The following is a 13,455-nucleotide window of genomic DNA, read 5'->3' as shown; positions in this document are numbered from 1 at the left end:
ATGGTCTTCCTTAAGCCTAAACACAGAAACAAAAGCATGTATTATAAGAGAAAGTTCAAGATGGGAAGTGATAAAATGGGTATTGAGTGGAGCTTTGTTAAAATTTAGCTGGTATCCTTGTAAAATTTCCATGTATTCATTATATTATATTATGTCATTCTTATTGTTAGGAGCTGACTTGAAGTAGTAAGTTTTGCTCTCAGGGAGTTGTCACAATTTGGTTACTATAATTGGGAGACTGAGCTTTTTTTTCACTTTTTACACAAATATTTGTATAGATATTAAAATTGAAGTGGTTCAATGAGCAGAGTAAGGTTTTATATGTATTAGGGCTTTTTTTTTTTTTTTTATTTGTAAGGTATAACTGCTTTATTTGAGAATGAAACAATATTGAGAATGCTGGCTGTGCTGTTTATTACTTCAGGATCTTTTCTTTTCGGGGGGGGGACGTGCCCCCTAGTGGGAACCGAACCCAGGACTCTGGTCCACAGCCTGACGCTCTGGTCCAATTGCTGAGCCAATCCGGCCAGGGCTCTTCAGGCTCTTTTTTAAAAATATATATTTTAGCCCTGGCCGGTTTGGCTCAGCGGTTAGAGCGTCGGCCTGTGGTTCTAATAATATATATCTATATATTACTGATTTTTAGATAGGGAGGGAGGGAGAGGGGGAAAGAGATAGAAACATTGATGAGAGAGAAACATCAGTTGGCTGCCTCCTGCATGTCCCCTACTGGAGATTAAGCCCAAACCCTGGGCATGTCTTTCGTCTAGAATTGAACCAGTGACCTCTTGGTACATGGGATTCAACACTCAAACAGTGAGTCACACCAGCCAAACTTACTTCAGGATCTTTAAAAATACCTTTTGCTGAGTGCTCCTTAAAAGATGAATTTATCAAATTTTTATTTAACATGGGTAGCTGTGTTTAATTCTCAGAAAAAAAAATATAGAGAGAACTACAAAACAAAGTGGGAGGATTCATTCATTCTCTTTCAACAATACCTGATGGCCCAAAAGTCTTAGTTCGGATTTAATTTTTAAAAATCTGGAGGTATATGTTACAAGCTATATTTAAAAAAAATGCCATTTGAGCCCTGGTTGGTTTGGCTCAGCAGTTAGAGTGTCGGCCCGTGGTCCAGAGAGACCCGAGTTTGGTTCCTGCTAAGGGCATGTACCTCGGTTGCAGTTTGTCCCCAGCTCCAGTTGGAGTTGTGTGGGTGGCAGCCAGTTGGTCTCTCTGACATCAGTGTTTCTCTCTCTCTCTTCCTTTCTCCCTCCCTCTCCCTCTATGAAGATGAATGCAAAAATGTCCTCGGGTGAGGATGAAAAAAAAATGCCATTTGAGAATTTTTTTTGTACTAACTTACTTGGTTTTGTGAATTTTGAATGAAGACATTTTTAATTTCTTTTACTTCAGTGTTGCTGAAGTTGGCAAATATTGAAGTAAATAAGTTAAAAATATGTTCAAAATTGCTTTGTTTGAAGTTTTACTTGAGTTGTAGATCATTCTCTAAATCACTTTGTGAAATTACTTATTTTGGAATTCTTGGCACATACATCGAATATCCTTAAGGAAAACCCTTCATGGTATTATAATACTCTTGGCACAGATAATGAAAGAAATTCAGGTTTTGAGGCAAAAGATGGCTTAGAAATTTGCCTCAAATTTGGGGATTTCTTTGCCTGTTGAAGCCAATTCGTCTTGTTTTAGGAAATGAGATATGACTAACTCTTATCCTAGGTTAAAGATGTACTTTAAATGGTTCCTAGTAATTATACAATAGGAAAAAATAAGTAAACTAAAAAAATTAGTCTTAGTGAGATTTATTTCTGATAGCTTCACTTTTCTGTGTTGCTGTTTTCACTCATAAAAAATCAAGTTCATTGTAAATGCAAGGAAGGGTTTGGTTAAGCACAATAGCCTATAAGCTCCTTGCTATTTAGATAACATCAAGGCTCAGGCATGCACTGTGGAATTGAGTTTTCACTGTGTGGCTGGCTCAATATGATTTATTCAAGTAATAGGAGCTCTACCAGTGGTAGTCAGATAGCAGAGGGGTATGTCTTCTGAAAACCCATTTAAAATCAATGAGTTAAAAAAATCCTAAATTTTAATGTCACATTTGAAAACGGTTCAAAAAGAATCAAAACAAATATTTGGCAGAAAATTCTCATTTGAATGGATTTTTATGCTTAGTTTTATTTTATTTTATTATTAAGAGCCAGGTTTTGAAAGCTCTGCTAATATCAGCAATTGGAAGGAATGATACAGTGCTATTGGTAAGAAAAGTTTCTTTGTTTCCTATGATCTTGAAATTGACTTGATTAAAAAAATGCATTCCAGCACACCATGAAAGTTATACTTTTGTAAGTTAAATGGGTTTTAGAAGTTTGATATTAATGCTTCAGATGTCTAATTAGATATATGGTAGGATAATATTTAAAATCGTTTTCATTTTGATAAGCAGTATGTTTTAAAACGTGTTTATATAGATTTTAATTTCTATAGAGTCATAGAAATGTTAAGGGATTTCTACTTAGATACATTCTTAAAACTTAAATATACATTTACAGTATGCATATGTTTTAAATGTAAACTTGGAGTTGTCTCATTAGGTTTTACTAAAAGTTTATGTAAAAGGTGAACTCTTGGTAATTTCCTATGCAGTATAATATGTTTAAAGAGAATAATAATTGGTGGCTTTTAGAGCAACTTTTAATTTAAATTTTTTAAATATTTCAACTTGAGTAAGAGTTAAGAATTTTACCTTTAAAAGTAAGCTTAATTTCAGAGAAATAACACTTGTAAAAAGAGTAAGGAGATAATTTGGTCAAGAATTGAAAAATAGATTGTTATAGGCAGTGCACCATGTATAATCACTCATTTAAAAATAATTAATTGGAGTATTTTTTGTGTTGGTTAGTTTTTAACTGTAGAAGATGAGAATATAGTTATGTGTAGTTAAGGTGAACTCATTAGATTTTTGAGGAAAAGGTTTTAAATAGTTATAAGTACATGGATTAAATGAAATCATGCAATTCTAATGATAATTCTTTTTCTAAAATTATAAAAAACATCCTTACTTATCTACTAGTACATTCTACAGTGAAAAATTGGGATTTACAGAAGTTGGGAAACACATCTTTATTTCTAGGCAATTGGATAAAAAACAAGAGTAAAGAAGAGTTAGATTCAAAACTCAGCTGTATGTGTTTATGGATAATGCCTCTTACATAATAGGTTGAATCGATTGATTTTAGACTTATAGAGGCAGAGTTCTCAAGATTTATATTCTTTGGTGTAGAAATGAAAATGTTCCTGTATTTAAAAGCTTCAGATGGGTGATTTTATTTTATTAAAAAAAACTTCATATTATGGATAATTTCTACATACTGAAAAGTAGGTTATTGTACCTATTACTCAAATTTTAACTTGGATTTAGCAGTATTAATTCATGGCCATCCCCTGACCAATAAAGATAAGTTTTTACATTAAAATTTTTTTATTTGGAACTAAGTTCAAACTTGCAGAAAAGGGGAGGTATTAGTGTAAAGTTGTTCATTACATTTCCTTTTTTTTTTTTTTTTATCCTCACCTGAGGGAAGGAAGGAGGGGGAGAGAGAGAGAGAGAGAGAGAGAGAGAGAGAGAGAGAGAGAGAGAGAGAAACATCGACGTGAAAGGGACACATTGAGTGGCTGCCACCTGCACAACCCAACCAGGGCCGGGGACAAACTGCAACCAAGGTACATGCCCTTAGCGGGAACCGAACCGGGTCTCTCTGGACCGCAGGCCAACACTCTAACCGCTGAGCCAAACCGGCCAGGGCTCATTACATTTCTTAATTATCCTTCTGATATGTGCAGAATTTTTAGTGATGTCTTATGTCTTATTCCTGATATTGATAATTTGGGTCTCCCTGCCACTTCCTTCTCGTTGAAACTAATTAGAAATTAGAAATGAGCAATTTTATTGGTTCCAAAGAACCAGTTCGTTCGTTCTCTCTTTCCTTCCTTTCCTTCCTTCCTTCCTTCCTTCCTTCCTTCCTTCCTTCCTTCCTTCCTTCCTTCCTTCCTTTCTTTCTTTCTTTCTTTCTTTCATTTTTTTTGTTTCTTATTGAATTGATTTCTACATTGAATTTTATTATTTCCCTTTAGTGCTTACTCTAGATATAGTTTGCTGTTTTTCTACTTTCTTCAGGTAGAAGTAGAGGTCATAATTTGAGACCTTTCTTTTCAGATACTGGAATGTAGTGCTATACATTTTCTAAATACTATTTTAGTGGCAGCCCACAAATTTTAGTATGTTACATCTTCATTTTTATTCAGTTTGGAATACTTAGTATTTTCCCCACTGATTTCTTTGACTCATGGATTTTTAGAAGTATATTATTTTGTTTCCAAATATTAAGGCTTTTCTATTTATGTTTCTGTTACTGGTTTCAAATTTAATTCCATTGTATTCAGAATATACTTTGTATGACTTGAATCTTTTCATGTCCAAGAATGTGTTTCTTCTTGATAAATGTTCTGTGTACTAGTTAAAAAAATATATTTTGCTTTGGTTGAATAGTGTGTTCTGTAAAAACCAATGGAGACCACTTGATTGATACTGTTTTTTAGATCTTCTGTGTACTAACTAGTATTTTTAATTTACTTGTTCTTTCTCTATTTCCTTCCAGTTTTATCAATTTCTGCTTTGTGTATTTTGAAGGTCTGTTAAATGTATACCTTTTTTTTAGGATTATTATTTTATCTTCACGAATTGACCCCTTTATCATTATGAAAAGGCTTTATCCTTGGTAATTTTTTTTTTTTTTTTGCTTTGAAATCAATTATGTCTGATATTAATACATTCACTTCAGCTTTATTTTGAATAGTTTTGCATGGTATATCTTCCTTCCTTTTACTTTAACCTACTTGTTTTGCCTTTATATTTCAGTTGCATGTAGTTGCCTATATTCTTGCTTTTCAAAAATATAAAAATCTCTGCCTTTTAATTGATGTTTAGGCCATTTATATTTAATCTCATTAATATGGTTAGGCTTCAGTCAGCCATCTTGATATATATATATATATATATATAGTTTTTTAATTAAAAATTTTTTTTCTTTATTGATTTTAGAGAGAGAAGAAGGGAAAGGGAGAGAGAGAGAGAAACATCGATTGGCCACCTCCTTCATGCCCCCCACTGAGGATCAGGCCCAAAACCCGGGCATATGCCCTGTCCTGGAATCAAACCGGTGACCTGTTTGTTGGTGTATGGGTTGATGCTCAACCACTGAGCCACACCGGCCGGACTTGATATTTGTTTTTAATTTATCTCACCTTTTTTAAACCCTTTGTTGATTTTTTTAGCTATCACTATTTTAGTGGTAACTATAGAGTTTATGGTATACTTATTTAACTTATTACAGTTTACCTTTAAGTGACATTACACTACATGTATAGTATAAGAACCTTACTAAAGTATACTTTCGTTTCTTCTTGGTCTTTGTGCTGTTATGTATATTTACCCACACATTTGTCATTTCTGGTGTTCTTCATTCCTTTGTGGAGACCCATATTTCCATTAGGTTTTTTTTTGTTGTTGTTTGTTCCTACCTAAGGACTTTTAATTATTTATTTACTTATTTTGTTTATCCTCACCTAAGGATATTTTTTCCATTGATTCTTAGAGCGAGTGGAGGGAGGGGAGAGAGAGAGACACATACCCATCAGTGTGAGTGTGACACTTCATTGGTTGCCTCCTGATGCAGTCCTACGGGCCTGAGCTTGAACCTGCAATGCAGGTATATGCCCTTGACCAGGAATTGAACCTGCAACCCTTCAGTCTTCAGGCTGACGCTCTAACCACTAAGCAAAACCAGCCAGGGCCTGCCTAAGAACTTATTCAAAACATTTTTTTCTAGTGCAGGTTTGATGATGATAATTTTTTTCCAGCGTTATTTTACCTTTGATTTTGGAAGATATTACTGTTGGGTATAGAATTCTCTGAGTAGTTTCTTTTCTCAAGTATTTCTTTTTTCTTTTCAAATGTTGTTTTTATTGATTTTTAGAGAGAGAGGAAAGGAGAAATGAGAACATCTATTGACCACCTCCTGCATGCCCCCCACTGGGGATTTGGCCCATGATCTGGGCATGTGCCCTAACCGGCAATTGAATTGGCGACCTCTTGGTGCAGGGGTTGATGCTCAACCAGTGAGCCATACTGACTGGGCTCAGTATTTCTTTTTTAAAACAGTATATTTTTATTGATTTTAGAGAGCAAGGAAAGGAAACATCCATGTGAAAGAGAAACATCAATCAGCTGCCTCTTGCATGCCCCCTACTGGGGATTGAGCCCACAACCCTGACCAGGAATTGAACTGGTGACCTTTTGGTGAATGGTGGGACAGTGCTTAACCAACTGAGCCACACTTGCTAGGGCTTTTTCTCAGTATTTCAAAGATGTTGCTCTGCTGTCTTCTCACCTGATTATTTTTAGCAAGAAGTCTGATGTCGTTCTTATTCTTGTATGTAACATGTCAGATTTTGCTGGCTCCTTTCAAGATTTTTTTAGATTATTTGTTTTAAGCAGTTTGATGAGGACATTCTTTTTTTTTTTATCCTCACCCGAGGACATTTTTCCATTTTTTGTTCAGATAGAGTGGGAGGGAGGGAGAGGAAGAGAGAGAGAGAAACATCTCGATGTGAAAGGGACACATCGAGTGGCTGCCACCCGCACGACCAACCAGGGCTGGGGACAAACTGCAACCAAGGTACATGCCCTTAGCGGGAACCGAACCTGGGTCTCTCCGGACCGCAGGCTGACGCTCTAACCACTGAGCCAAACTGGCCAGGGCAAGGACATTCTTGGTATACATTTTTATTGTTTCTTTGCTTAGTATTAGTTGGACTTCCTAGAGCTGTGGGCTTACAATTTTTTCATATAACTTGGAAAATTTTTGATTGTTATATTATTACATGTTAAATTTTTTTTTCTTTATTGGTTTTAGAAAGAGAGAGAAAGGGAGAGGGAGAGAGAGACAGAAACATTGATTTGAGAGAACATCAATTGGCCACATCCTGCATGCCCCACACTGGGGATCAGGCCCACAACCTGGGCATGTGCCCTGACCAGGAATCAAACCAGTGACCTCTTGGTGCATGGGTCAATGCTCAACCACAGAGCCACTCTGGCCAGGCTATTATTACATATTTTGTGGTCCCTGCTAGGTTGCAAATATAGTAGGTCACTTGAAGTTGTCTCACAGTTTACTGGTAGTGATGGTAGTGACTGTGGTGGTGGTGGTGTGTGTGTTTTTCCTAGTTTTTTTCTCCTCCATTTTTCATTGTGGATATCCTTTTACTGTATCTTCAAGTTTCTTTTTCTTCTGCAGTGTCAAATCTGATGTTAATTTCATCTAGTATATTTTTCATTTGAGACATTGTATTTTTATATTATGTTCAATTTGATATTTTCATCATTTGTCTCTGTTTAACATGTTCAGACTTTCCTCTTGGTATTTAAACATATAGACTACAGTGACAGCAGCTGTTTCAATGTCCTTGTCAACCGATTCTATTGATTGATTTTTCTCATTATGGTTGTATTTTCTTCTTTCATGTCTGTTGAGCTGAATTTGGATGTTAGACATTTTGACTTACTGGGACAAGATATTTTGTATTTCTAAAAATCTCCTTGAACTTTATTCTGTGAAGCAGTTAAATTATTTAGAAACAGTTGAATTCTTTCAAATCTTAAAAGCTTTGTTAGTCAGGACCACCAGAGTAGTTTTTAGGTTAGGGCTAATTGGATCCCACTACTAAAGCAAAGCCCTTCTGAAAACTCCCTGATTCCTTGTGACTAATGAGGTTTATCACTCTGGTTGGTGGGAACAGGCACTCGTCCCAGCTTTCTGTGAGCTCTGATGATTTTTTCCCCTTAATCCTTTTGGGTGATTCTTTTCCTAGTTTCTGGTACTTTCCTCACACATAAGCACTGATTAGTACTCAGTGGAAGACTTGAGAGGATCATCTTGCAGGTTTTGAGTGTTCTTTCTCTGTATAGATCTCTCCTCTGGCAATCTTCCTATCAAACCTGGTCACTTTGGTGCCCCCACATACACCCAGCTTCATCTCCCCAACTCAGGGGGACTGCCCTACTCCTCTTGGGTTCCCTGCCCTCCCTTTTTTGCAGCCTGTAGACTCTTTACTTTGTAAACTGGGATAATTGTGAAGCTCATCTAGTTTGCTCCCTATCTCTGTACCAGTCTCCTTCATTGCCTCATGTCCAGTTTCTTGATAACTTGTTTTATATATTTTGTCCATTTTATTGTTGTTTTAGGCAGGAGGGCAGATTGGTCCCTGTCTTTCCACCTTGGTTGGAAGTAGAAGTCTCGACATACACATAAGAATTTAAAATAGGTTCTATCCTCAGGAAACATATTTTAAATGGTGGTGATGGGAAATGGGGATCAGAATTATATGTAATTAATTATAAAAAATGAGTTTGAGCCCAGCCGGTGTGGCTCAGTGGTTGAGCATTGACCCATGCACCAAGATGTCACCGGTTCGATTCCTGGTCAGGGCACATGCCCAGGTTGTGGGCCCGATCCTCAGGGGGGGGGCATGCAGGAGGCGGCCAATCAATGTGCTCTCTCATGGATGTTTCTCTCTCTCTCTCCTTCTCCCTTCCTTTCTGTCTAAAAATCAATAAAGAAAAAAATTAAAAAAAAAAAAAAAGAGTTTGATGAATTTTGAGTGATGATCCTGAGATTCAGTCCAGACATATGGAAGAACCACAGACATTATAATGGTTAAGAACCCGAGACTGGTATTTTTTTGTGGGAACAGCATCAGGGCAGAGTGCCTTTGTGTTACCCTTTGAAAGCAGGCATGTGCACATTTAAATCTTGCAGGGTAGGGCTGTCCCTTACACATTCAGGTATCAACTGCTGATCTTTTCTACAGAGAAGAGGTTGGGTTTGTTCATTCTCCCCATAGCTCATTGCAGCAGGCCCTTGAGAAGAACTGCCTCCTCGAGTCATACTGATTTGATGGATCATTCTTCACATGGTAGTAACATGTTTCAGGGCTGTAACACTACCCTACACTAAATAGAAATTGTTACTAAATTTCCTAAAGGGTTTTGTGTGATAACATGGCTTATTTTGGAGAAATTGGACCAGATACCTGTAAAGTTTCTTTTTCAAGATGGCACTAAGTCATATCTATCTGTCTGTCTGTCTGTCTGTCTGTCTACCTACCTACCTACCTACCTGGTTGGTCTGTCTATCCCTACCCCGACCCCGACCCTGACCCCTACCCCTAAATCTATCATCTATCTTAAATCTGCTGCATTTTATATCTATAGAAAGCCCTGGCTTTACTGGCTCTACTTAGCCCTGACCCCCATCTCCAGGGCTACCAGAAGGTAGACAGATAAATGTTGGGTGTTGGTATAGGAAGCATCAATATTTTCATTGGTCATTTTGCTGAGATTTCAGTAGTCTTACATATGGGATTAGTTTAAAATCCTACAGTTGGTTTTACTTGGCTATTAATTCATGTCATATAAACATTAAACAGCTATTGCTCTCTTAGCACAGCAAGTATTGTTCACTCAAGTTTTTTTGAGTGCTTACCATTTGTCGGGCCTATGCTGCACACTGGCTAGATGAGTTAGAAGTATGGCATCTGGAATGAAGGTGATTATATTACCTACCACTGTTCTGCAGAGATCAGCCTAGTCTAAAGCAGTGGCTCTCAAATCCTTTGGGCTCAGACTACCAACCTTGAAAGTTTATTGTGGACTCTAAAAATCTTTTGTTTATGTGCATTTTATCTGTTGATACCATGTTAGTTAAAACTGATATATCTTTGAGAATACTAGTTGGATAAGACATAACAGTAATACATTTATTACTTTTTTTGTTAATCTTCACCCGAGGATATTAAAAAAATTTTTTTCTTTATTGATTTTAGAGAGAGGAAGGGAGAGGGAGAGAGAGAGAGAGAAACATTGATGAGAGAGAACATCAATTGGCCACATCCTGCATGCCCCACACTGGGGATCAGGCCCACAACCTGGGCATGTGCCCTGACCAAGAATCGAACTGGCGACCTCTTGGTGCATGGGTAGATGCTCAACCACTGATCTACACTGGCCGGGTGGACCCGAGGATATTTTTACATTTATCTTCAGACAGAGTGGGAGGTGTGGGAGAGAGAGAGAAGAAAACTTTTAGAGAGACACATTGATTGGTTGCCTCCTGCATGTGTCTTGACTGGGGTTGGGGATGGAACCCTTGACCAGGAATCAAATCCACAAAACTTTGGTGCATGGGCTGATGCTCTGAGCCACACAGGTGAAGGCAATTTATGACATATTAAGTAGCATTTTTCTGAAAAATATCTGTTTGCCAAAACAAACAAAAAAAATTATGAGAAAATAGGCATTGTTTACAATTTGCAAATCTCTTTAATGTGTGGCTAAATGTCTGTTTGAAATTAATCTAATTTTTTTAAAATACAGGAAAAAGAACTGTGTTGATGAGCTCAGTGAATTTTCTCCTAGACAAGCATCATCATGAGCAGTCAGAAACAATTATAAGATTGCTTAGTGGACTTGGAATCAGAATGGGGAAAGCAGTTACCTTCAATAATGCTATACCTGCCACACGGAGTGACTCATGGCCAGGGAATGTCATTCATGTAATAGATGCTCACTCAGTAAATATTTGAAGGATGATAATTTATTTTATTATTATTTTTTTAAATTATTATTTATTTTATTTTATTTTTGTTACAGATGTTTCTCCTTTTTTACCCCATTGACACCTTCCTCCCCATCTCCCCCACCCCGTCCTCAGCTTTGTTGTCCATGTCCATTGGTTATGTGTGCATGCATATAAATTCTGTGGTTTATCTCTTTCTTCCCCCCACCACCCCCTCTTCTGAGGGATGTCAGTCTGTTCCCTACTTCCATGTTTCTGGGTCTGCCCTATTCCTCAGACTGTTATGTTCATTATATTCCACAAATAAGTGAGATCATGTGGTATTTATCTTTTTCTGCTTGGCTTATTTCACTTAGGACAATACTTTCCAGGTCCCTCCATGTCATCTTAAAGGATAAGAGATCTTTCTTTCTTACAGCTGCATAGTACTCCATTGTGTATAAGTACCACAGCTTTTTTATCCATTTGTCTACTGATGGAAATTTGGGCTGTTTCCAGATCTTAGCTATTGTAAATAGTGCTGCTACAAACATGGGGGTACATATATTCTTTCTGACTGGTGTTACAGGCTTCTTAGGGTATATTCCTAGAAGTGGGATCACTGGGTCAAATGGCAGTTCAATTTTTAATTTTTTGAGGTAACACCATATTGTTTTCCATAGCGGCTGTACCAGTCTGCATTCCCACCAGCAGTGTACTAGAGTCCCCTTTTCTCCACACCCTCGCCAACACTTGTTTGATGATTTGTTGATGGCGGCCATTCTGACAGGTGTGAGGTGATACCTCGTTGTTTTAATTTGCGTCTCTCTGATGATTAGTGATGTTGAATATTTCTTCATATGTCTCTTAGCCATTTGTATGTCCTGTTTAGAGAGGTGTCTCTTTAGGTCCTCTGCCCATTTTTTAACTGGATTCTTTGTCTTCCTTTTGTTGAGTTGTATGAGTATATATTTTGGAAATGAACCCCTGTCTGCTGTATCTTTGGCAGTGATGCTCTCCCATACAGTGGGTTGCCTTTCCATTTTGATGGTTATTTCTTTTGCTGTGCAGAAGCTTTTTAGTTTGATGTAGTCCCATGTGTTCATTTTTTCCTTTGTTTCTGTTGCCTTAGGTGATGTATCAGTGAAAATTCTGCTGCATATGATGTCCAAAATTTTGTTGCCTACATTTTCTTCCAGAATTTTTATGGATTCATGGGTCACTTTTAAATGTTTCTTCCATTTTGAGTTTATTTTTGTGTATGGTGTAAGTTGATGGTCTAGTTTCATTTTTTTGCATGCAGCTGTCCAATTTTTCCAACACCATTTATTAAAGAGGCTGTCTTTACTTAATTGTATATCTTGCCACCTTTGTCAAATATTAATTGAGCATAATGTCTTGGGTCCATTTCTGGGTTCTCAGTTCTGTTCCATTGGTCTGTATGCCTGTTCTTTTGCCAGTACCAGGCTGTTTTGGTTACAATAGCTTTGTAGTATAACCTGATATCTGGTATTGTGATCCCACCTACTTTGTCCTTCTTTTTCCAGATTGCTGTGGCTCTTCAGGGTTTTTTTTGGTTCCATAATGAACTTTTGAAGTATTTGTTCTAGTTCTGTGAAATATGTTGTTTGTATTTTGATGGGGATTGCATTGAATCTATAGATTGCTTTGGGTAATGTGAATATTTTAATGATGTGAATTCTTCCAATCCATGAACAAGGTATGTGCTTCCACTTTTTTATATCTTACTCTATTTCTTTTCTCAGTGACCTGTAGTTTTCTGCAAATAGGTCCTTTACTTCTTTAGTTAAGTTTATTCCTAGGTATCTTAATTTTTTTTCCGCAATGGTAAATGGAATTGTTTTCTTAGTTTCTCTTTCTGTGAGTTCATCATTGGTGTATAAGAATGCCATCGATTTCTTGACGTTAATTTTGTATCCTGCTACTTTGCCAAATTCATTTATTAAATCCAGTAAACTTTTGATGGAGTCTTTGGGGTTTTCTATGTATAGTATCATGTCATCTGCAAATAATGACAATTTCACTTCCTCCTTTCCAATTTGGATCCCTTTTATTTTTTCTTCCTGTCTGATTGCTGTGGCTAAGACTTCTAGTACTATGTTAAATAAGAGTGGCGAAAGTGGGCATCCCTATCTTGTTCCTGTTCTTAAGGGAAATCTTTTTAGTTTCTGCCCATTGAGTATGATGTTGGCTGTAGGTCTTTCATATATGGCCTTTATTATGTCGAGATATGATCCCTCTATTCCCACATTGCTGAGCGTTTTTATCAAATGGATGCTGGATTTTGTTGAATGCTTTTTCAGCATCTATTGATACGATCATGTGGTTTTTATTCTTCATTTTGTTTATGTGGTGTAACACATTTATTGATTTGCAAATATTGTACCAGCCTTGCATCCTTGGGATGAATCCCACTTGGTCATGGTGAAAAATTTTTTTGATGTTTTGCTGGATCCGATTTGCTAGTATTTTGTTCAGGATTTTGGTGTCTGTGTTCATCAGGGATGTTGTCCTGTAGTTTTCTTTCTTAATAGTGTCTTTTTCTGGTTTTGGAATTAGAATTATGCTGGCCTCATAAAACGATGAAGGATGATACTTTAATCCCTGAGAGGTTTCGGGGTGGTTTCACTGCTGGTGCTTAACCTCTTCACTATACTTTAAGCAATAAATTGAGTAGTGTGAAGCATTTTACAGCACATCTAGGTTACTTCTCTGAGTCTGGAGAATGAAAACAGAA

The 13,455-nt window shown here is 37.0% G+C and overlaps 1 protein-coding gene across 9 annotated transcripts in view; it reads left to right on the top strand.

Moving 5' to 3' along the window:
- Positions 1–13,455, top strand: part of ATP13A3 (ATPase 13A3) — a 114,178-nt gene that overhangs the window by 18,347 nt on the left and 82,376 nt on the right. For 5 of the 9 annotated variants that reach the window (XR_004956727.1, XM_036242418.1, XM_036242417.1 and 2 more), the window contains exon 1: positions 10,526–10,713. The exons of 1 other annotated variant lie outside the window; for it this stretch is intronic. Coding sequence is in view for 5 of the 8 variants with exons in the window: in XM_036242418.1 (XP_036098311.1) it covers positions 10,534–10,713 (180 nt within the window). In the remaining 3 variants the exon portion in view is untranslated. Of the gene's footprint in view, positions 1–2,256; positions 2,280–4,777; positions 4,800–10,525; positions 10,714–13,455 lie in introns of those variants that run through there. 3 more of the 9 variants (XM_036242421.1, XM_036242422.1, XM_036242416.1) reach the window with 3 other exon arrangements.

The sequence above is a fragment of the Molossus molossus genome, unplaced genomic scaffold (assembly GCF_014108415.1).
Source record: "Molossus molossus isolate mMolMol1 unplaced genomic scaffold, mMolMol1.p scaffold_m16_p_5, whole genome shotgun sequence".
In the NCBI taxonomy this organism is placed as follows: Eukaryota; Metazoa; Chordata; class Mammalia; order Chiroptera; family Molossidae; genus Molossus; species Molossus molossus.
The sequence above is the reverse complement of the archived record's forward strand: the minus strand, read 5'-3'. Positions and strand labels throughout refer to the sequence as shown.